The sequence below is a fragment of the Falco peregrinus genome, chromosome 13, assembly GCF_023634155.1.
Source record: "Falco peregrinus isolate bFalPer1 chromosome 13, bFalPer1.pri, whole genome shotgun sequence".
In the NCBI taxonomy this organism is placed as follows: Eukaryota; Metazoa; Chordata; class Aves; order Falconiformes; family Falconidae; genus Falco; species Falco peregrinus.
Window position 1 is genome coordinate 13,009,347 of NC_073733.1, and position 20,656 is coordinate 13,030,002.

At 51.5% G+C, this 20,656-nt stretch overlaps 2 protein-coding genes across 3 annotated transcripts; both read right to left on the reverse strand.

Moving 5' to 3' along the window:
- Nucleotides 1-1,030: 1,030 nt before the first annotated feature.
- Nucleotides 1,031-20,626, reverse strand: RBM41 (RNA binding motif protein 41). Of its 2 annotated transcripts, none has more exons than XM_055818314.1 (7): nucleotides 20,331-20,626; nucleotides 7,761-7,877; nucleotides 6,976-7,168; nucleotides 4,569-4,773; nucleotides 2,911-3,287; nucleotides 2,184-2,331; nucleotides 1,031-1,456 (listed from the first exon to the last, which is right to left on the reverse strand). In XM_055818314.1, the coding sequence occupies exons 1-7, from the start codon at nucleotides 20,459-20,461 to the stop codon at nucleotides 1,299-1,301; spliced, it is 1,329 nt and encodes a 442-aa protein (XP_055674289.1). In that variant the 5' UTR covers nucleotides 20,462-20,626; the 3' UTR covers nucleotides 1,031-1,298. The 2 variants fall into 2 exon arrangements, with proteins under 2 accessions (XP_055674289.1, XP_055674290.1); XM_055818315.1 differs by lacking the exon at nucleotides 20,331-20,626 and adding an exon at nucleotides 8,559-8,684.
- On the reverse strand, nucleotides 9,368-19,959 carry LOC101918165 (nuclear pore glycoprotein p62). Its single transcript, XM_055818308.1, has 12 exons — nucleotides 19,544-19,959; nucleotides 18,360-18,760; nucleotides 17,389-17,508; nucleotides 16,333-16,461; nucleotides 15,463-15,558; nucleotides 14,231-14,339; nucleotides 13,935-14,079; nucleotides 13,546-13,595; nucleotides 13,286-13,420; nucleotides 12,481-12,592; nucleotides 11,561-11,627; nucleotides 9,368-9,965 (listed from the first exon to the last, which is right to left on the reverse strand). Exons 1-12 carry the CDS (start codon nucleotides 19,822-19,824, stop codon nucleotides 9,874-9,876), a joined length of 1,737 nt encoding a protein of 578 aa, XP_055674283.1. The 5' UTR covers nucleotides 19,825-19,959; the 3' UTR covers nucleotides 9,368-9,873.
- Nucleotides 20,627-20,656: the final 30 nt, after the last annotated feature.

Here is a 20,656-nt window from a genome sequence, read left to right on the forward strand (position 1 = left end):
GGCAGCAGCCTCAGCCCAGGGCATGGGCCTCCCGGGGCACTGGCGTCCAGCCAGGCCTGGGCCTGGGCAACTCTCCTGGCGATGGGGCTGAAGGCAGCCCCGGGGGTTTCTGCCACGGCCCTGCCGTCCGGCAGGACAGGGCAGGCAGAGTGTGCTGGGCTGTACAGCTCTGGGCGCTGGGGCCCAGCACCACCCCGCAGCGATGCTATTGCTCTGGGGCCTGGACAGAGCAAAGCCTGCTGGCACCAGGGCAAAGCTGGTACTCAGCAACACCACAGCCCCTTTTCTCTTTCCATTTTTCAGTTTGCTCTGAATGAGAATCACCTCCTTGTAGACCTGGTGCAGCCTTGACCAGATCAATGTATCTGTGTTGTTGCAAGCGCCTTTACCAGAAGGACAGTTGTGAGGAGAGTCACACTGCCTGGAGGAGAAAAAACAACAGGTCTTCGGAGCATTCCTCCTCTTCTTAGGCTGTATTTAGGCATGCAGAGGAAGCCTGCAATTTGGCTGTGCTGGGAAAGCCTGGGTTCCCTCAACCACCATCACCAAGATCTTGGATACTGCCCTCCCAGGAGCACTGGGGTACCGTGGGAAGCATATGATTATCAGCTTGCTTTGCTAACAAAAAGCACTAAAACAAGTTAGCACACACAAACCATGACATCTGTCACAATAGCACACCACCAGAGCAACCAACCGTCCTCCATGCCACAGGGCTTTATGGGGATCAATAGGGAGGAGCCAAGACTTATTTGCAATCATAAACCAGCTGTGTGGTAAGATATCTGGGCAGCCAGTGTCTGGAAGAAAAAGGACAGTGTTTTTTCTCATCCTAAAGCAACATATTTCTGCAATCAGAGATGGGGCAGCTGCCCCACCAGTCCCTGCATCAGTCAGGCAGGCACCCCAGCTCCCAGCGCAGAGGCTCAGACTCATGCTGTTGATGCAGTCCTGCATCAGCAAAGTGTGGCATACTTGGTTCTAGCAAGACTTGCGCAGGACAAAGGTGCATAAACACACACTAAGGAAATACCATAATAAATACGTTTATTTACAGGGCTTCCTCCCTCCCTCCTTGCCATGAAAGCCACACACGTAGAACAGGAGAAAAAGCCATTATACCTCAACAGTGTAAAGACAGTGCCTATCTCAAAGAAAAGCCTAGTCCCCAGCTCTCTCCCTTCCCCACTCAGATTCATGGACCTTATATTAACTCCTAACAGTCCTTCACTGTCCCAGTTACAACTGAGGAGTTCCCATGGCCATGCAAATCCACAAGGTTCCCAGTTATCCATCCCTTACTTGGCCGGGGGGGTCTCTCCAGCAGATGAGCAGGGAATGGCAGAGTCAGCCTCTGGCAAACGTCCCTTGCTTTTCCCAAATTCAATCACCACTGGCTTCCCCTGCAGATGGTAACCATTCACCAACAGCATGGCAGCCTGGGCTGACTGAGTATCTGCAACAAAAGAGCAAAATGGGCGCAGGTTATACAGCCAGTCCTGGCACAGAAGCACATGGTGTTCACACAGATGTTCCTGGTTCACAGACCCTCAGCCTGCACCACGATACAGTGCAGTGCTGGAATCCTCCAGCCAGAGTGACATGCTGAATATAAATACAGCACAGGACAGACTGTATCCCTTCTGTTTTGATGAATCTTCTTCGAATCCAGGGAAAAGACTATGACCTGACAGGAAGAGGGAGTGGACTTCCCTCATTCTCCTTGGAGAGCAGGCTTGGTGTGGATAACTGGCTAGCTGAAAAAGTTCACATAGACATAGTCCAGGTGGCTGGACAAAAATGCACATCGCTCTCAGCTTATCTGAAGTAAAGCAAAAATACACTATCCCTGGCTGTTCTCGTTACACAGTAACAGGAAGACTGCGGTGGGAAAAGAATGTTACAGGTGGGAACAGATAACTACAGAAGAGAAACCAGGGGCAGGCTTGATATTTAGGTAACTAACCAATAATGAGCTTAACTTTTGTAATATGTATGAGCTAATTATAAGAAGGCATAAAAGGTGACTGTAAGAGACAATAAACGAAGTCTGCTGATCACTCATATTGAGTGACTGTGTCTTCCCTCCGTCGCAACAGCTTGGTGCTAGCCCAGTGCCCCGCAGAACACATGGCACCTTCGTGGGTCAGGGAAGAACTGAAAGGCATAATGCAGCAACTCACCAGGGAACGTGATGAAAGCCTGACCCCTCATCCGGCCGTTCAGGAGACGGAACTGAATTGGTGGGCTGTCCTCCTTCTGGAACCGAGCAAACAAGGACACTAGATCCTTCATCGTCACTTGAGGGCCCAGGTTCTTCAAATACAGCACCTGTTCCAGAGACACAGAGCATCAACTGGCCTGCGCCACACAAAGAGACACCTTCAAACCTCGTCCCAAATCCATACACCTCAAAGACAAGAATTAGTTCAGCCCCTCTGCCATCCCAAAGTCATTCTTCCATGTGCATGCCAACAGGGGAGTTTGGAACACAGGTGGATGTATGGAGAAAGGCAGCGCTGGACTGAAGGCATCATCATGTTTGCCTGCACCAAATGCCAATAGCTCCAGTTATTTATAAAACGTAACAAGCTCCGGCTACCAGTTAAGCACAGTTTGAGTAAAATCACAGTTGGTCTCAGTCAGGCCCAAACAGGGAGAGTGCGTCTGGACTAGTGACTTGCCAGAGCCAGGAAGGGCCAGGGTCTGAAGTACAGCTCTTTGCCAGGCCGGGCAACTTCCCACTGGAGCCAAAGGTCCTCCTCCCTCCCAGAGCAGAGGCTGCTCTCCTTTGGCCAGGAAGATCAACCAAGCACCCTCCAGACAACAGCAAAGAGGAGCCTTCTCCTGCTGAAGCAGCTTCAGGGCAAGCTAGTGAGGAAGAATAAATCCTGGTTCATCTCAACATACCTTGTTGGGTTCCCCAGGATGGTAGGATGAGAACCTGGGTATATTCCGAAGTTCTTCCTCTGAGAGACGGTTTTTGCAGATCTCCTCTTCCGGGACAAACTCTACAGGTTCTTTGATAACCACAAACCCTGGAGGTGACTGGTGGGGCCTTGTTGCAGGAAGGCTAGGACTTCCTGCCTGTTCTGCCTGCTCTTCCTGGTCTGGAAGTGATGACTCCTCAGCCAGCGGCTCCTGCGGGGCCAGGGAAGAGCACAAGCATGGGTCACTCTTGGTAGGCTGGACTTCTTCAGATGACTTCTTGCTCAGCAGCTCTTGGTAAACACTCTCCAGATGAACCATGGGGTCCTTTTCATCTGTAACCCTCTTCTGACTGTCATCTAATCCACAACAGAGAAACATGGTAACGTGACTACCACCAAGAACCTGGAAAACGCACAGACTGCAGGAAGAGACACAGACAAGAGAAACCCTGTTCCAATGCAACCTCCAGGCATCTGCCAGCCAGGCCCTGCAGGTTATTTAAAACAAGAACAATGGCCCCAGCAACCAGCAAGTGCTGGTGTCCCAGCTCAGGATGAACCTGCAGAGAGCAGCAGCTCCACCAGTGCTTTGTACAGAACTCATTTCTTCCAGAGATGTCCTCACTAGCTTGTCTGCAGCCACATTTCACCACATTCTAGTGATTCCTTCAACACACCTTCCTACTCCTGCACGCATGGCCAGGATGTGCCACACTGCCTTTCTACACCACTATGTGGAACAAAGTTTTTGCTTCCAGGAACACCATCAGATTAAGCTCCTGGGTTCAAAGAAGGTTCATGGCATGGACTGACCAGTGACACCTCCTTTACTCTATTTAATGGAAATGAGAACAGAACTGAGAGGGGCATCTCTCAGCCTACCAGCCTCGACCTTGCTGCCTCTTGGTTTCACTAAATGCCACAACACTGACACCAAAGGAGGGAGCAGGAGCCAGAGGACACTGGGTCAGTGAGACATTAGAGCTTGAACAGCATCAACACTGATAAAAGCAGTGTTTTAGGAGTTCAGAGTTTAGAAGTTCCTCTTAATCTTCGATTTAATACTGTTTAACATACAAAAATCAGTCTGGGCTGGAGCTTCATGCCAACTCTTGACTCTGCATCCAGAAAAGTCACATTAAACCACAGGCTTGGGAACAACACTGCTGGCACAAGAAGTGCTGTCATCCCATGGACAAGGTACTGGGAATCAGCAACTAGGCTCCAGTTCAACTTTGGCTACTGGGAGAAGGCTTTTAGAAGTCACTCCTGCTCTTCTCTGCACTGTGTCTTTGCTTCGGTCCCACCCTTGTCAGACTGCAGTTAAAGGGATGATTCTAACCTCTGCCGAAGCGTAACCCCAGCTGCTCTTCCACATACCGAGCTGGGCTCTGCGGTACATGCAACAGATTGACGAGATCCAAGCTCCAGAGATGGACTTTACAAGACTCTAAATTAAACCCTTCAGAGAGCCCACTCTCTGTCTGCTCATGTAAGAGAGGAAAATATCTCCTCCCACACAGTGCCAAAACAGAACCATGCCTTCAGGGACAGAAGGCCAGACAGAAATGTATTACACTCCCACACACCATGGCTCTGTGCTGGAGCAAAGGCAGGAACAGCTCTGAGCTCACAAACCTTCATGGTAGAGTGCCCGGAGGAAGGAGTGGCGGTCTGTTCCCTGAAAGAGGGCATTTTCAATCTCCATCTCCCGTCTGCTCAGCTGCTTGCTGCCAGCAAACCTCTGGGGCAGAGCGAGTATGCGCTGACGCTCTTCCATCTTCTCCTGGATGGCATGGAGTCGGTCCTGTGTGGCCTCTGGGGCTGCTCCGAGCCCAGAGCCCTGGAAGACAGACACAGCTTTGCTCAGATATGGCACATGCCTCCTTTTAAGTCTTGGACAACTTCACATCCTCCAGTCCTGGAGTGGGTGCAACTAGGAACCATCCCCCACAAGAGCAGGTCACGGAGAGGTCCTGTTACTGCAAGGGTAGGACAGAAACAAAACCACTCAGCAAGCCTCAGACCTTGAGAGAAGTAGAGAAACAGCCCCTTTCTCCTGACCTTTCTGTGCTGCTTTCCTTTCCCTGGCCTCACTGCCTGATGATGCCTGTGTCCCTTTGTCCCAGCAGCTCCTGCCTCTGCCAGGCACAGCCATTTTCTAAGGCCACCTACAGTAACTGCACAAACTCCCTTTGGCATCTCTTTTGTCATGTCTATAGCATTCCTGAGCTCAAGTTTCCACCAAGCTTTTGGTCTATCACTCCGTCAACACTGAGAGAACCCAATTTACTGAAAACTGGACCCCAAGCTGCCATCTGGCATCAGAGGGTAGGTTTATACTCAGGACTAAACCCCTGATCAGCTTCCAGAAACCACTCAGCTACTGCAGCAGACCTCACAGCTAACCTGGCTACAAGTGAGCATTCCTGTATAAACAAACCTCGCTGCACAGGGCCAGAGCATTGCTAAGACTCACCGGACTCGTGTTGCCAAAGCAGAGACATACCCCAGCTTCTGGAGAACCATCTCTGTTCGCCTATCCACCTCTATCAGAATCCAGAGAATATGCTTTTATGGAGTTGTAGGTGGATTTTCTTTTCTGAAATTTAGTTTGAGAATTACTGTGGCAGATCCTTCTGCCTCAGACAAGAAACCAGGCTTTCTCCCTGCATTGAGCACAATTTAACAAGGACTTTCTCATGAGTACCTCTCCCTTCCCACCTGATTGCATGGGCCCACATCTGTATGCTTCCATTCATCATTTCACAGTTTCCCTGGGGCAAAAAAGCCTGTTTATACAGAAAAGCAATTCCAGAAAATTTGTAGTACTTTGTTCTCAAAAATAGCTGCAGGTTAGCAGCTGAAAATAACAGAAGCCTGCACTCAGTACTTTGCTGAGAGCTCCACAGGCAATCTGAAGTTCTCTCTGTCTCAGCCGATTCCTCCTTGGTGAATCTTCTACTCGACCTCCCATACAAAGCCACACATCACTATCTGACTTTGGCTTTCTCTCTGAATATTCTTCTCTCACAAGCTGTACCCTAATGTCACTGGTTCTTTCTGTCCAAGTAGTGTTTCCCCATGCTAATCTTTATTTCTAAACATCCCAGAACTGATTTCATACCAAAAACAACAGCTTGTACTGTTGACATTAGTTTTAATTCTTAACACCACCCCTCTCTAAACCAAGTTTTAATACAGGCCACACCAGGGTTGGGTTAGCATTTAAACACCAAAGCAAGTAATGACTTCAGCTGAAGAGAGGCAAACCCATGATTGCTGCAGACAGCTTCCCCCTGCACACAGCTACTGCTCAGGAAGAGGAGACAGAGGGAAGTCAAGGGTCAGCCCAAGTCCTGTTTTGCACCTTCTGGTCCCCAGCGCACCTGATATAGGAGATCCTTGTCTCTGGAGTATGAGAGAAAAGGGTGAATGTCAGGGAAGGGGAGAAACCTGCCTTGGCACTGCTCTGCTACAAACTGCACCCAAAGAGGAGCACATCGTTGCAATCACATGCTTGGTCTAACAGTTCCACACTGCTATTTTTACATGGCTGTTTCAAGTCCCTTGAAGCATCTGCAAGCCCCTGAGGAGAATGTACAAACCCCTCCCCACAGACAGCTGTCCCAAGCCAGCTGTAGGATCCAGGGATGTGTCCGAATACAGAAAGGAGGTGGTTCAGGTGCTTTGAAATGTTCCTTCCTTTTTCTCCTCCAGCCTTTAAACCCTTCTTGCACAGGTATGAACAGGTGAAATTATTTGCTGGACACCACCAAGGCAGAAGCAGGAATATAGTTGGGTCCTGCTGTTTTCCAAAGAACTAACTCTTCTCTCCACCATAGCTTTTAGCACAAGACTATTCCACCAAAGAAAACAGGCCAGAAAAAATGTGGGATCATGCTGGCCTAAAGGCAAGAGATAGATGGAGCGGTCATTCTTTACCAGAGGGCTTACAAAGAACTTGACTTTTCTACCAGGGTGCCGCAGGCCATGGGGTTTAGAGGGACTTGAACACATTCACATCAGAGCAAAGCATGCCTACCTTCCCTGTAGATGCCCGGTTCTTCCAGAGCAGGATCTCTGAGTCAGAGAGTCCCAGTTCGCGGAGAGAGGCAGTTTCTTTGTTGCTCTCCTGCAGGGCCTGGAACTGCGACAAGGTCAAAGCCCCCGCTGCCTCTTCCCCAAAAGGCTTGTAAAAAGCGGCAGGGGCAAAACATCTTCTCTTTGACTTGCATCTGTAACCCAAAGCAACAGAACAGCAGAAACAACTTAGCACCAAGAAACTGGGGAAATAGGAAGGGACTGGCCTCTCCCCCCAACCATGCTTGATCCTGCTGCATCTAGGCAGAGATGCCATGTTTGAAAACACAGCTGAGCCACGCTCTCCCAACTCTTTTCCAAGCCCACAAGACCTCGCAGGGCAGGAAGCTGGCCCAGCAGTGGCAGAAGGCACCTTGTAACACTTTAACACCAACCAACCAGCAGGTACAAACGCAGACCAGCCTGGTGGGGACAAGCTCTCCAGCCAGAAACCCACTCCTGTGTCTGGCCCAGGATAAATCAGTTATTTTCACCTACTGGGTGAACATTATTTACCACCAGCATTTGTTCCAGTAGACGAGGGCTTATCTCCTGCTGGGGTGTCTGGGCAGGAGAAGCAGCAGTGGAAGGGTTTACTCAGCTGTTTTGGCAGACAACAGCCTGCACCAAACATCTCCCCGTAGGGATAGGAGACCCCAGTGAGGCAACACTGCTGCTGCCCCTAACGTGGCCAGACTGCCCACCAGCCCCTCCAGCAGCACCCCCATGGGCCAGATCAGGACTTACTGTTCAATGGAGATGGTGGTATCGAGCTGGTGGTGAAGGAGGCTCTTTAGCTGCCTCTCTCCTTCTGTCTCCAAGTCTTCCAGTAGGAGCTCATCACTGGAGAGGCTGCTGTTGACCCTAGGGCACAAAAGCACAGCAGATGCTGTGTGACTACGGAGATGGTCAGTCAGGCAACAGGGAAAATGCTGCTCCAAACCACTGCTACAGCCTCCCTGTATGGTTTTACAGGATCTAAAGCACAACAAGGAACCAAAACTACCTGCACAAAGCTCCCGCTAATGTTAACTAGAAAAGCCAACAGATTTGGCTCTACTTCCAGAGGGTTAAAAATACCCTACAGAGTTATTTGTATTTGTTTTGTTTTTAATTATCTTATTTTTATCGGTGAAAAGGTATCAGTAAACAGGCACTGCTAGCTTCAAACGAGTCAAAAAGGAAGAAAGCCGAAGGCGCAGAGCAGCAGTGGATCTGAGCAGCGCTCTATGGGCACCCGCCACCCCCCGGCCGGGGCTCGGCCGCCCGGCCCCGCAGCGTCCCCCGTGCCCCGGCCCCCTGCCACCAAACCGGGCACCGGCTGGGCTCAGCACCGCCACGCTCGGGGCCACGGCAGCCCCCAGAGGGACTGAGGCCTCCGGGTGACACGCACACCCCCACAGCCCCCACCCCAGCGCCGCTCCGCAGAACAGCGCGCCCGGCGCGGTGCCGGAAAGGCGGCCGGGCCGCGCCGCTACCCGCAGGGAAGGCTGGCAGGACCCCGCGCCAGCCGCTCTGGAACGGGAGGGACCCCCGGCCGCTCACCGCCGCATGGCCGGCCGCGCCGCCAGCCCCGGCAGCGCCCGCCAGCACCGCCCGCCGCGGCGCGGGGGCCGCCGGGAACCGGGCCGGAAGGGGCGTCACTGCGCGCCGGGGCCGGGCACGCCGCGGGCGAGCAACGGGCAGCGCGGCCTGGCAGCGCACGGCGGGCCGCCAAGTAAACCCGCAGATACTCCTCGCGATCGCTGAGGCGGGTACACGGCTCCGCTCCCGGATGAAAGCCCGCTGTGAAGGGGCCGGAGCCCTCCGCGAGGACTCCGCGGTGTCCCCCAACGGCCCCGAACAGATCGGCACAGAAACGCCGCTCCCGCGCCTTCAAGGGAGGTGAAACCTGCACCCAGGGCAAAAGTCAACGAGCGGCTCGCAGGTTTTACCCCTCGTTAGTCAGGAGATGACTCTCCCGCGCAGACCCTTCCCTTTTCTCCGGGGGACAACACACAGACAAAGCTGACGGGTGCGGGCCCAGGAAGGAAAATACAAAGCAGAGCCCCTCACCCAGCATCGGCACCCCTTCAGCACTGGGCAGGGCCGAAGCACAAAGCCCACAGGGGATCTCGGTACAGGGGCACCCCTGCTAAATGCGCCGCCATTCACTTCCCTCTGCCAGTAAAGGCACAGCGCCACGGGCCTTATCAACGCGCTTTTATCAGAAAGCGGTGACCTTCGCAGCAGGCTTGCTGACCATGGTCCTTCCTGCCCAACAACCTGCACTATACACCCAATCGCCACACAAGCACCACTTTCCTGCCGGCACATCCAGTAATTTTTAATTGTGTAGAAATTCCACTGACAGGTACCAACCAGCACAAAAGCATTTATTGCCAGAAAGTACAGAAAACTAGGCCCACCTTCAGAAGTGGAAACATACCTAATTTAAACACAAACTCCAGCGAGCAACAGGAGGAACTGCAGTCTCTCAGAATGCTGCAGCTCCTTCTGAGGACAGCTCTTCATTAAACCATCTCTGTAAGGACCTGAATAAAGGCTTATGAAGTCTCAGCTGAACACGGTCAAGTTACATCTAAGTACTGGAGAGCTCAGCGGTGGAGTCACACAGTGCTTACATCCCTCGAGGACATCCGTTTGGGTCACTCACCGGTCTGCATGCACTTACAAAGAACAAAGAGCACGTACTTCCTCCACAAATTGCATCCAGTCTCCCAGACTGGAGCGGGTGAATTCCAGTCAGACACTGCAAGGACTGGCTTTTTTTATTGCAAGAAAAGAAACAAAACCAGATTGTAATTTGAGACCAGGATCTGTTTTCTATGGAGATTTCAGGTTAATCCTTTGAAGTCCTTCAATCAAAAGTGATCCGAAAACTGCGCTCTTGCTCTTTGCGGCGGCTCTCACAAACCTTTGTCACCTCTTCAACCTTTCTCTGCAACACAGCTGTGGGAGACACAAGCGATTAAATTCACAATCACCCTAGAACACAACCTGCACAGTTTAGCCTGCATAGGGAGAAAAGCATTTTAATTTTGCCAGTCACTCAGATTTGACAGTGCACAAAGGAGGACAAAACCCAGTACAAAGCACTCTCCATATGCAAAAGAGAGTGTCTAAAAAGTATTCTGAAGCATTCAGGGACTGGCAGGCAGAACTGCAAGAGTCCTGGGACATGTACTTGAATTTTTTTTTAATGCAGGTTTTTTGTAGTTTCAGGGCGCTGTATCGGAGAGCAGAGCAAAACCTCCCTGAACAGGACCTGCAAGCTGATCTGCAGCTTGAGAAAAAGAAATTGTTCTATATACCAGTTTCCCCTATCCACCACCTGCACTTGCTTTGAATTATGCAAATTACCCGTGAACCACACAATATGTTAGAAGTTTATACCTATTTTCTTGCAGGGTATCACACAGCCATAACAAGCTTGTCACGGTAAATACAGAAAAGACAGTACAGTTGACCAGAAGAGCTGCTGAGCACAGCCACAGAGGAGCCACAACACACAATCTATTATTTGCAGATCACCGATTTGGAAATATGTAAGCTGCCAATTCGTCATCAACTTTAAACGCAGCAGGCACCAGAATATACAAATTACCTTGGCACAAGCTGAAGCCATTTCTATTTTCATTGCATGAAAGCTTATCAGAAACTATTCAACAGGGCTATGGCATTATGTCAGCCTGCAGCTTGGAGACAGACACACCAGGTTAGCTTTTGTTTTGCGCAGCATGTCAAACCCAGTATCTTCCAGTAATGTATTAAGCAACACATTGCAGAAATGATTGTGGCATAAAATGGCCGTCTGCTTCACTAACTCACTGATCTCTGTCGCTCAAATCGGAGTTCAGTTGTAACTACGAAGAAAAAGTCTTTCTGGTTCTTTCAGGAAGAGGGACAGGGTCAGGACAAGCCTTTGGTCCACACACTCCTTTCACTTGTGGAAACAGCACCACCCTGCGTCCACGTGCAGAAACAAGAGTAACTACACTACCAAGTTTTCACTATCAAGTGCATCTTCCGCTCTGCACTACATCACAAGTTACTGCTACTGTCAAATTTCCACGCTGCGGAGTTACTGCGCCTGCAGATACACATGTGCCGCTCAGTCTTACCTGCATCTGGCTTTCAGTGGCCGAGGGGATGATGGTAACGTTATGCATACACACACACACACACACACACACCCCTCCACCTCACCAACTTTCATATTCCAAAGGGAAACCCACCAACATTTTAGAAGCTGCAACATTTAACCTTAGTTTGGTAGAACAAAGCATAACATTTCCAAGTCCTCTGCTTTGCAATGATGCATTTCAAGCTGGGCTTTTTTGTAAGACATTAGCAGCTGCCAGGAATTACTTCTCAGCAAAGGCCCTGAACGTGCATCGGGAGAATTCAAGCACAGAAGGGGCAGTGTCATTGAAGGTGAGGAGGAGGAGAATCCTCGGGGAACTACAGCAATTCATTTCTGTTCAAGAAACACTCACTACATGCTTTCTCTTTACAGTCCCAAAAAGCAGCAAGACAACTCTCACCTGAATTCTGGTCAATCCACTGCAAGGAATCCATGTGCGCATTCAAAATTTTACAGATCTGCTGAAGCTGAGCAGAAACAGAAGGTGACAGTCATTTGTTACACTACATGGAAACTAAGAGCAGTAAGGCAGCTTGCCCACCCCTGCCGTTGGAACGTGACGCAGTCCAATTCCTCATATGTACAGCTCCACTAACTGAGCAGCCGCCTTCCCGTGCAACGACTGCATTGCTTTGCTTCTCCTTACCAGCAAGAAAACAGACTGCTTTAGAGTATGTGCTTGTGGCTTAGGCTGCTTCCAATTCAGACCTAGGAACCACCACCACATTAAGATCCTTAGGATGGAGCTGGCCAAAGTAAAAAGGAATGGCATAAAACTCAGTCTGCAGTAACAATGGGGAATTCTTACGGGAAAAAAAAGTTTCTCAGTAAAGCTACAAGGACAATCATGATCAATTTAAAACCTATCAGAAAGAGCTGGTAATTCAGATCTTGTTTCCATGAGGATACAAAAGTAGTATTACAGAAACGCATCAGCAGCTACAGAGGGCCATCTGAACAAAATTTAGGTTGCCAAAAGAAAGACACAAGTGGTGGAGCAGGTAGCGGGAGCAGCCTTAAGAAATGCCTCTGAAACAAGCTGTAGTCTAGGCAAAAACTAGACAACAAGCAAATTACCAGAGTTCATACCACAATGGGATACTCTGAAAACTCACATAGTTATGTGAGTCAGCCTGGCTTGTGCTGCGTTATAATGCAAGTTTTACCAGAAGAGAACCAACCCACGGACAAAACAAAACACCCTGCTCCAAGGCTGAAACCACAAGCAGCAGACTATCCACAAGTGGACAAAGAGTTAGCAGTAGTTTAAATAATCTCTCCCTTCTATACAACACACAAAAAAAGAAAGCTTGCATTTACCGGGTCATTCGTGTCTGCCGGGCCTCCAGATGTATTCAAGTGTTCAATGACATCTTTCAGATCTTGTGCCATACGCTTCAACTGAGCATCAATATTTTCAGCCAGTTTATAGCTGCAAAATGCATGGGAACCAAGGTCAGAATATTAAAAGTGAACTTTGGAAGACCTGCTCCCAGTCACACCAGTTCTGGGCAATCAGAATTAGCTTCCGCATCTTCCAACCTGGGCTGGCTTATACATGGGAACAGCACCCTGAGAGGCATTCTACAACACAGATGAACTAACTCCTAACATGTTTCTCTCTTGACAGATACATGGAGAGAGACAAGCAGTACTGTGGAGTGCTTTCTGGAAGGTTTTATCAGAATCAAAGAACCAGCTGGTCTGGATTTTTCAAGACTTGTATTTCTTGGACCACACAAAGGCTACTTTTAATTACCATGCTACGATTCAAGCCTTGGGGTTTACATGGACACCTGAGCCACATGGTGCATTCTGCTCTTTTCACTTCTATCACTAAATAATCATTACTTTTCAGAGCTTACGCCAAAACCGGTAACCTTTTCCCACACAGCTGATTACACCAACACCCAAAGACATTTTCATGCAGATTCAAGGGCTTCCAGTCACAATCCCCATTTATAATGCTTAAAACCTAAAGTTGCCATGCATAAAACAGGATTACGTGTTTGAATAAGGCCACTGAGAGTTCAATATTGTCATGTGTCCCAGCTCCACTTCTTGCTGATTGATCATCGCCACATTAGCCTGCTCATCTCACGGTCAAAGCTCATTTTTGTCTTACGTCCTCTCCCGTTCTTCATCCGCGTGCTGCAAGTAGATAGTCCCACTCTGCTCCTTCACAGACTCCTCCAGAGGGGTCAACAAGTCTTCAAGCTCTTTCTGCTGTGACAGAATGAAGTCCAGTTCCTGATCCAGTCTGGAAAAGAGAAAACGTTACTCTACCCCCACTTAGGCGTTATACACGTCCTAGATCTGCCGTACCACAACGCAAGAAGATGCAAAAAAGAAAGAAAAACATCTCAGGTGTTCATAGTCTCCTACCTCTTCTGATCAAGCTTCACTTTCTCTACTTCTCTGTGTAATGAAGTAATCTGGAAACAGAAGACACCCAATTACACTACAAAAATTCAAGGGACAACCCATAAAAGAGGAGTGGTGGAACTGAGAAAGTCAGCACCATAAAAAACATTGACTAGGAACAGTTACATGAAGATTCACAGACCAGAACTGAATAATGGAGGTTGGGCTTTGAAAGCTCCACCCTAAGGTAACTCGTTACCACAGAGTAAACTCACATAAACAGATTTCCAACCTTCAATGCCTAAAGACCAGAACAGACACGGAGTGAGTTTTTCAAAGGATTCAGAGATAATTCTAGTTGAAAAACAGAAAAAAGAAGAGAAAGTCTGACTTTCTGCATGTCACCTTACCTTCTCCCCATTCTCTATCAGCATCTGGTCCCAGGCATTAACTTGCGTAGCTTGATGGAGAAAGTGTTTCTCTTGGTCTTCCAGTTCCAGACTCCACTTGTTTATCAGACTCTCCAGCTGGGCATAAGTCATCACTGGGGGCGCACTGACACAAAGCGCAAGGCAGCACAGAACACAAGATCAAAAGACAAAATAGAAACACAACAGCGCTCACTTCCCCTCCACCACCAGATACCACCATTAACACCGCCTCTTGTCCCAGTCAGGAAATAAGTCAGCTGTACCCAAACACTCACCTGGTGGTTGTGGTGGTGGTTATGGCAGCTGTAGAAGTCACAGCTCCAATAGCACCAGTCGTAGTTAATGGCTTAAGATTCAAAGCAAAGCCAGAAGCAGAAGTGGTGCCTGAAAGAAGAGGTTCAAGTCAAGCAACAGAAGTGGCCAGCAGCCACTACCCAGGAAATCGAGAACAGGTCCCACACACACCTCTCAGCGCAGAGCTGTATGAGATCAACTAGGTCCCTTTCCCTTTGAAGGGACAAAAAACAAATCCCACATCTCTCAGGAAGGGGAAAAAATGCACCTCGACACAAAAGCAGTAGACTGTAAACGCCTGGCTAGTAGTTCTAGTAAAACCAGGAACCTGCATTTAAACTGGGCATTATTCAAAGAAACACAGCGTTAGCCCACTCCTCTCAATCTCCTCACGTTTTAATATTAGACCTAGGAACCACCAGCACAGCCAGTCTCCTTCCAGCATCGCTGCAGAAGAGGCAATTTCTATGTCTTCACAAAGCTAAGAGCACCTGTCACATGGCAGTGTCAGCAGCCACATGGCACTTCGAGGCACTGAGCTCAAACACCTTGAGAGCTGAGCAGCAACCATGGCATCCCACTGAAAACTGGCTGGTAACTGCATCCAGAAAAAGACGCTCAGACCTGAACCCCAACACCGTGCAGCAGCAAACTCCACGGCAGGTTTTCACATGAGGGCTGCCACCTAAAGACAGCATCCATAGCTGCACTGCTTTTCTGGGGGTTGGTTTCTCAAGTTAATGATATCCAACGCTCTGCAATTTGTCCTATGGAAGAAACCGATGAATGGAGCAGCACTGCAACATAAACCATCTCTCCCTAACGCTCCCCACCAGTCGTTGGCCTCTCCCTTTCCCCATCAAGACACCTCTCCCTCGACTCCCCAGGCAAGTCTGCACCTACACAGGCAGGCCAAGAAAGAGCAGCTAATCCATTTACTTTACTTGCTGCAAACTACACCATCAAAGCACACGGGCCTTCCTTCACCCAAACTCCCTTTGCTGCGGGGACAGGCTCTCAGAAGTTGTAGAGTTACTGTGCATTTGAGGAGATGGAAAAGGAGGATCAGAGGAAGAAAGACTGTGTTATTTTCAGCTACCGGAGGGCATTACAAATTACAGCTGCTATGCTGCTACACTAGTGTGGCCCTTTACGACAGAGCACCGAAGGCAGGCTTCCTTCTCTTCAGCTACTTTCAGCACCTAGCTCTTACCAGTAGCAGTGCTTGTTGCGGCAGCTGTTGTTCCAGGAACTTTTAATCCAAACCCAAGCGTTCCAAGACTGCCTGTCCCAGTGGAAGGGGCACCAACTGGAAACGGAAGACAACACTGAGAGTTTGCAAAACCACTAAATGCAGTGCCCCTTTGGACAGCTCTGCCTGCTCACCCATCTCCACGTATGGTCTTTACTTCTATTAAACAGGACAGCTGTCGAGGTGGAGGATCATCCCGACACAACGTGAAAACAGGCAGGCTGAAGCTATAATACAGCCAGAATGCTCTGCAGTTCTTCCAGAAACTTTATCAACCCAGGTGCCAAGCTACTGTCATTTACCCATTTCCTGCCATAAATGTCTTTCAGCAAGAGGAAACTTGCCAGCTGTTACGAGGGGAACTCACAAATGTACAGCTGCATCAAGACTTGTTTTTCACACACAGCACCTCCACTGCTCTTTAAGCAGCACTAACACCTCACGCAGAAGTCAAAAGGCAGACATAACCACACTCAAGGCACCGGGGTGTGGAAGTCGGCTGCTAAAACATCACTTGAAAGCTCAGTGGTGGCAATGCTCCCAGAGAGAGAAACAAACAATTCACATACAGCTAAAACTGCCCCATGCTGCTTCCTCACCCTGAATTTGAAGCGTGCTTTGGTTTGAACAAAACCCTCCGTGCCTCACCATTGAAGGCAGTTTGCCAGAAATCACAAAGAGGGAAGGTGGCAAACAGCGACAAGAGCTGGCCCTTTGAGTTCTCCCATGTCACCCCAGCATCAGTATCTGCAGCTCCACCACTCACAGGCAGCACCAACCACGCTGCTTGTGTATTCCCCCAGCAGCTAAAACCTGTACGTTGTGACTTACGTGTGAGGCCTGTGGTGGTAGACGATGTCGGTGCTGAAGAACTCGCTATAGGCGCGAGCAACGTAGGCCCCGTCGAACCAAGAATCGAGGTTGTGGTGGTAGAGGCACTGGTAGCAGCTGTGGATGTTACTGCAAACAGAAAAAAGCATACCTCTTCTACAGCCAGACCGCAGCAAGCTCTCACCCATTTCAAAAGATTGTGCTGAACGCGCCATGCAGATCTGCCCAGCAACACCAGTTTTTTGATGGATGAAAGATGTAAAACCGTAGAAGAATGGCTGCAGAAGCGTGGCCACAGAATCCCTAAAGACCTGCACAATCCATTAGAATTGTGGTGAAGTTGTGCTGAAGTTAACAAGAAAGTGGCCTTGATCTATTCTTGAATCCTGAGACCAAGTAACTTTGTTGTACTACCAGGCCGTGGCTGTAACAAGCTGCAGCTGTTAGGGAAGACAGGTGCAAGGCCAAGGGAGATAGGGAGCGGAATGGGAATAAAGGGAGTAGCAAACCGCAAGGCTAAAACATAGCTAACGCAAACAGCTGCATGGATAGAATGCTTGTTCTAATCATGATAATTAGTGGTGTGAGAGCAGCGCGTGCTTAGGGGCTAATAACCAATTATATGTTTGCTTTGGGAACGTGCTTGTGTATCGAGGCTATATAAGAAGCGTTAGAAGCTAATAAAGATGAGCAAGATGCATAACTCATATTGAGTAATTTCTCGACTCCGGCGGACCCCTCTCCCAACGTCAAACCAGTGTCCCTCTTATTCTGCCTCAACCCTCTCTCTTCCAATGGGCCCTTTAAACCTGCCGCTCCCTTCCACTACGCTCCACCAACAAGTACAGGACAGAATTTGGCACGTGCGACACAATAAAAAAACCACGGTACTGACTCCAGCAGCTATATGAACTGCCACAGATTACTGGTGGCATTGCAAATTCACGGTGACAAACAGTTCTAGCCCGTTTCCAGACCCCAGTTCAGAAAACTGCTCCCAGAAGGACACCAGATTCGTTAAGTCTTCCGTAATTATCTCCTGTAATCACCTCCTACCTCCAAGTTTGGTTCCAAAGGACAGAGTGGGTCCCTGGCTGGTACTAGCGGTCAGCGTTGCTGCAGGCGCACTAGTGGCTGCTGTTGCTGCTGTTGAAGGCAATGTCCCAAAGTTTACACCTGGAACAAGTAGCACAAGGAAAAGACGAACCTTTCACTACAGAGACTCCGTAGTTTCCACTGATAACAGCACTAGTCAAGTTTGAAGCAGTAAGAGCACAAAAAAGCCCCACAACAATACGCAGTGTAACAAATACTCCACGTTCTCCAGAAAACAAACTAGGGCTAACACGCTCCTTACCTCCAAAGACTTTCAACAATGATTCGTACACAGATGAACATCATCCCAGAGGCAACCACCTTCCCCCTGAGGCCTGTCACCATCACCACGTTATAACCATCCCCAACAAGTAAATAAAAAAAAAGCAAACTGAACTTTTGCCGGATCCTGCGCGAGTGGGCAAGCTCCTGCTGCTGGGAAGGTAAACAGTGCTTTATCGCAGAAATCAAGTGCTGGACCAAAGCGCCGTCCCAAGAAACTTTCCCTAAATACATGCTATGCTCAGCCAGACTGGCCTAGGGAAGACACAAACTCACTGGCTCGTTTAAACACATTGTCAGACTCGGTCAGTTCCTAAGAAAAAAATGGATTCAGGCACATCTGCTGGATACAAACGGATGTGGTTTTCTCTCTGCTGGCCTCAGAGAACAAATGATCAATACAAGTTCAAGAACACACGAGCTTGGAGGCATCTACTTCCCAAGAAAACACTGCACTAAAGGCTAAACAGCAATTGCTACTCGTCACCGATGACCCTGGAGAAGCGAATCAGAAGAACCACTGATCCCAGCCACTCCCCACATCTCCCACCAGCAGAAGCAGGAGGCTGCACAACCTCCACACCATCCCCGGTTGCCCTCCTCGCTGACAGCCTGCCTCGCTACAGCTGCCATTTCAAGCTGCAGCTCACCTGTGGACTGACCCCCAAGGCTGAAGGGGGTCGCTGACTGGGTGGCAGCTCCTAAGGTGGCAGCAGTGGTGGCAGCAGCTGCAGGTGCTGCTCCAAAGGTCAACCCTGTGGGCGCTGCTTGCGGAGCCGCAGTGCCGATGTTGAAGCCGGCTGTTCCGGCCTGAGCTGCAGTACCACTGGAAAAACTGAACCCTCCGGTCGTCCCAGACGGAGCGGTGGTCGTGGTGGTGGCGGCAGCAGTGGTGGCAGTGCCAGTGGATCCAAACACAAAGCCAGAAGGGGCTGCTGCTTGACTTGAGGGCGCACTGGCTGGTACAGAGCTACCAAACCCAAAGCCTGCTGTGATTCCTGTAGCCTGAGTGGCACTACTGCCTCCAAAGTTGAGTTTTGGGGCAGCTGTCCTAGAGAAAAAAAGGAAAGAAGCCGTTTTGGTGGAGGCTTACGTTCACCCAAGCACCCAGTCGGCTTTCTCACAGATTCACTGGCAGCAGAAACCGCCTTTCAAGGAGGCGCGCGCTTTAACCAGGCTTATGTTGCAATTTTGACAAAGCCTGCATCTCAGCTCCTGTCACTGGCCATCCTCTTGTGAAGTCTCTTAAGCCTGACTCAGTGCTGCCTAAATACCCCCACCCACCCAGGCACCGCAACATATCTGGGGCGACGTCAGTGAAGTTGCTTCTTCTCTCAGCTCCTCAGCACCCTTGTCGCTTCCTCTACAGAAGACTCGTTTTTCACTCCCTTCTACCGCCAGCCCCCATCCGAGCTCCCTTCCCGCTGCTCCCATCTGGCAAGCTTCGACAGCAGCAGCTCTCAAGCATCGCCCCACAGCTCACAGCCTTGCCTAAGGACAAGCCGGGCACACTGGCTCCCACAGAAACACCCCGAGCGCTCCAGGGTCGCGCCTTCACGAGCGGCTTTACGCGCGGAGGCAGAGCTCTGCCGTCTCCCCGGCAGGCAGCGCCACGGGCCCGCTCAGGGGCCGAGGCAGCAGCCGCTCACGGCTCCGGCCCACCCGAGGGAGCCGGCGCTGGCAGGTCACAGGCCTCGCCCAGCGCCTGCCCAGCGCGCTCCCGCGGGGGGCCCAGCCACAAGGGCCGCAGCCCCGCTGCCCCGAGCCCGCCCGTGCCCCCGCGGCCGGGGCCGCTCGGCCCGGCCCACCCCCGCCCGGACCCCGGGCCCCTCACCCCAGCGGGAACACGTTTGCCGCCGGCGCCGCGGCGGCCGTGGCCGGCGTCCCGAAGCTGAAGCTGGCGGGCTGCGCGGCACCGCCCGGCCTGCTGAAGGAGAAGAGCCCGGCGGGCTGGCTGCTGGCGGGCGCCTGGGCCGCGCTGCCGAAGCTGAAGCCCGCCGAGGCGGCGGGCGTCGAGAAGGAGAAGCCGGTCGTGGCCGTGGTGGCGGCCGTCTTCGGCGTGCCCAGAGCGAAGGCGCCTCCCGCCGCGCCCGACCCGAAGTTGAACTGGTTCATGGCGGCCGCGCGGAGCGGGCAGCGGGGCCGCCGCCCTCAGCACAGCCGGGCCCGGCGGGGCCAGCGGCCACCCCCGCACACACCGCCCGCGCCCGCACACACCGCCACACCGCCGCGCGCGCGGGGATGACGCACGCCCGCGCCGCGCCCGCCCCTCTCCGCCACCGCCCAACCGCCGGCCGCGCCTCCCTGCCGCCGGCGGCCATTGGCCAGTCCTGCTGCCGGTCGCGGGCGGCCGGCCGGATTGGCTGGCGGGACCACGAGAGGCGCGGCGGGGCGGTGCCGGCCCGTTGCCGCGGGGACGGGGACGCGGCCGGGGCGGCTGTGGGCCGTGCGGCGGCACCGGGGCCGGAAAGCGGGGCCGCGCCGAGGCCGGCTTTCCCCGGCTCTTCCCGCTCGCCCCGGGCTCGGGGCTGGAGCTGCCCTGGGCCCGCCCGGAGCGAAGCGCGGAACCCGCCTGCTCAGCGCTGCCATACGTCAATCGACGAGCGGCTCGCAGGTTTTACCTCTCGTTAGAGTCAGGAGATGACTCTCCCGCGCAGGCCCCTTCCCTTTTCTCCGGGGGACAACACACAGACAAAGCTGACGGGTGCGGGCCCAGGAAGGAAAATACAAAGCAGAGCCCCTCACCCAGCATCGGCACCCCTTCAGCACTGGGCAGGGCCGAAGCACAAAGCCCACAGGGGATCTCGGTACAGGGGCACCCCTGCTAAATGCGCCGCCATTCACTTCCCTCTGCCAGTAAAGGCACAGCGCCACGGGCCTTATCAACGCGCTTTTATCAGAAAGCGGTGACCTTCGCAGCAGGCTTGCTGACCATGGTCCTTCCTGC

Bases quoted from the DNA above. Each gene is read 5' to 3' on its own strand.
- RBM41 (XM_055818314.1), bottom strand. From the start codon at position 20,461: ATGCTGGGTGAGGGGCTCTGCTTTGTATTTTCCTTCCTGGGCCCGCAC. The intron at 7,878-20,330 runs GTAAAACCTGCG...TTTGTGCCCTAG, and splicing joins TCTCCTGACTCTAACGAGAG to GGTCAACAGCAGCCTCTCCA. The intron at 4,774-6,975 runs GTAGGCATGCTT...TCTGTCTTCCAG, and splicing joins ACCGGGCATCTACAGGGAAG to GGCTCTGGGCTCGGAGCAGC.
- LOC101918165 (XM_055818308.1), bottom strand. From the start codon at position 19,824: ATGAACCAGTTCAACTTCGGGTCGGGCGCGGCGGGAGGCGCCTTCGCT. The intron at 15,559-16,332 runs GTAAGTCACAAC...TTCCGTTTCCAG, and splicing joins TACCACCACAGGCCTCACAC to TTGGTGCCCCTTCCACTGGG. The intron at 14,080-14,230 runs GTGAGTGTTTGG...GCTTTGTGTCAG, and splicing joins ACCACCACCACAACCACCAG to TGCGCCCCCAGTGATGACTT.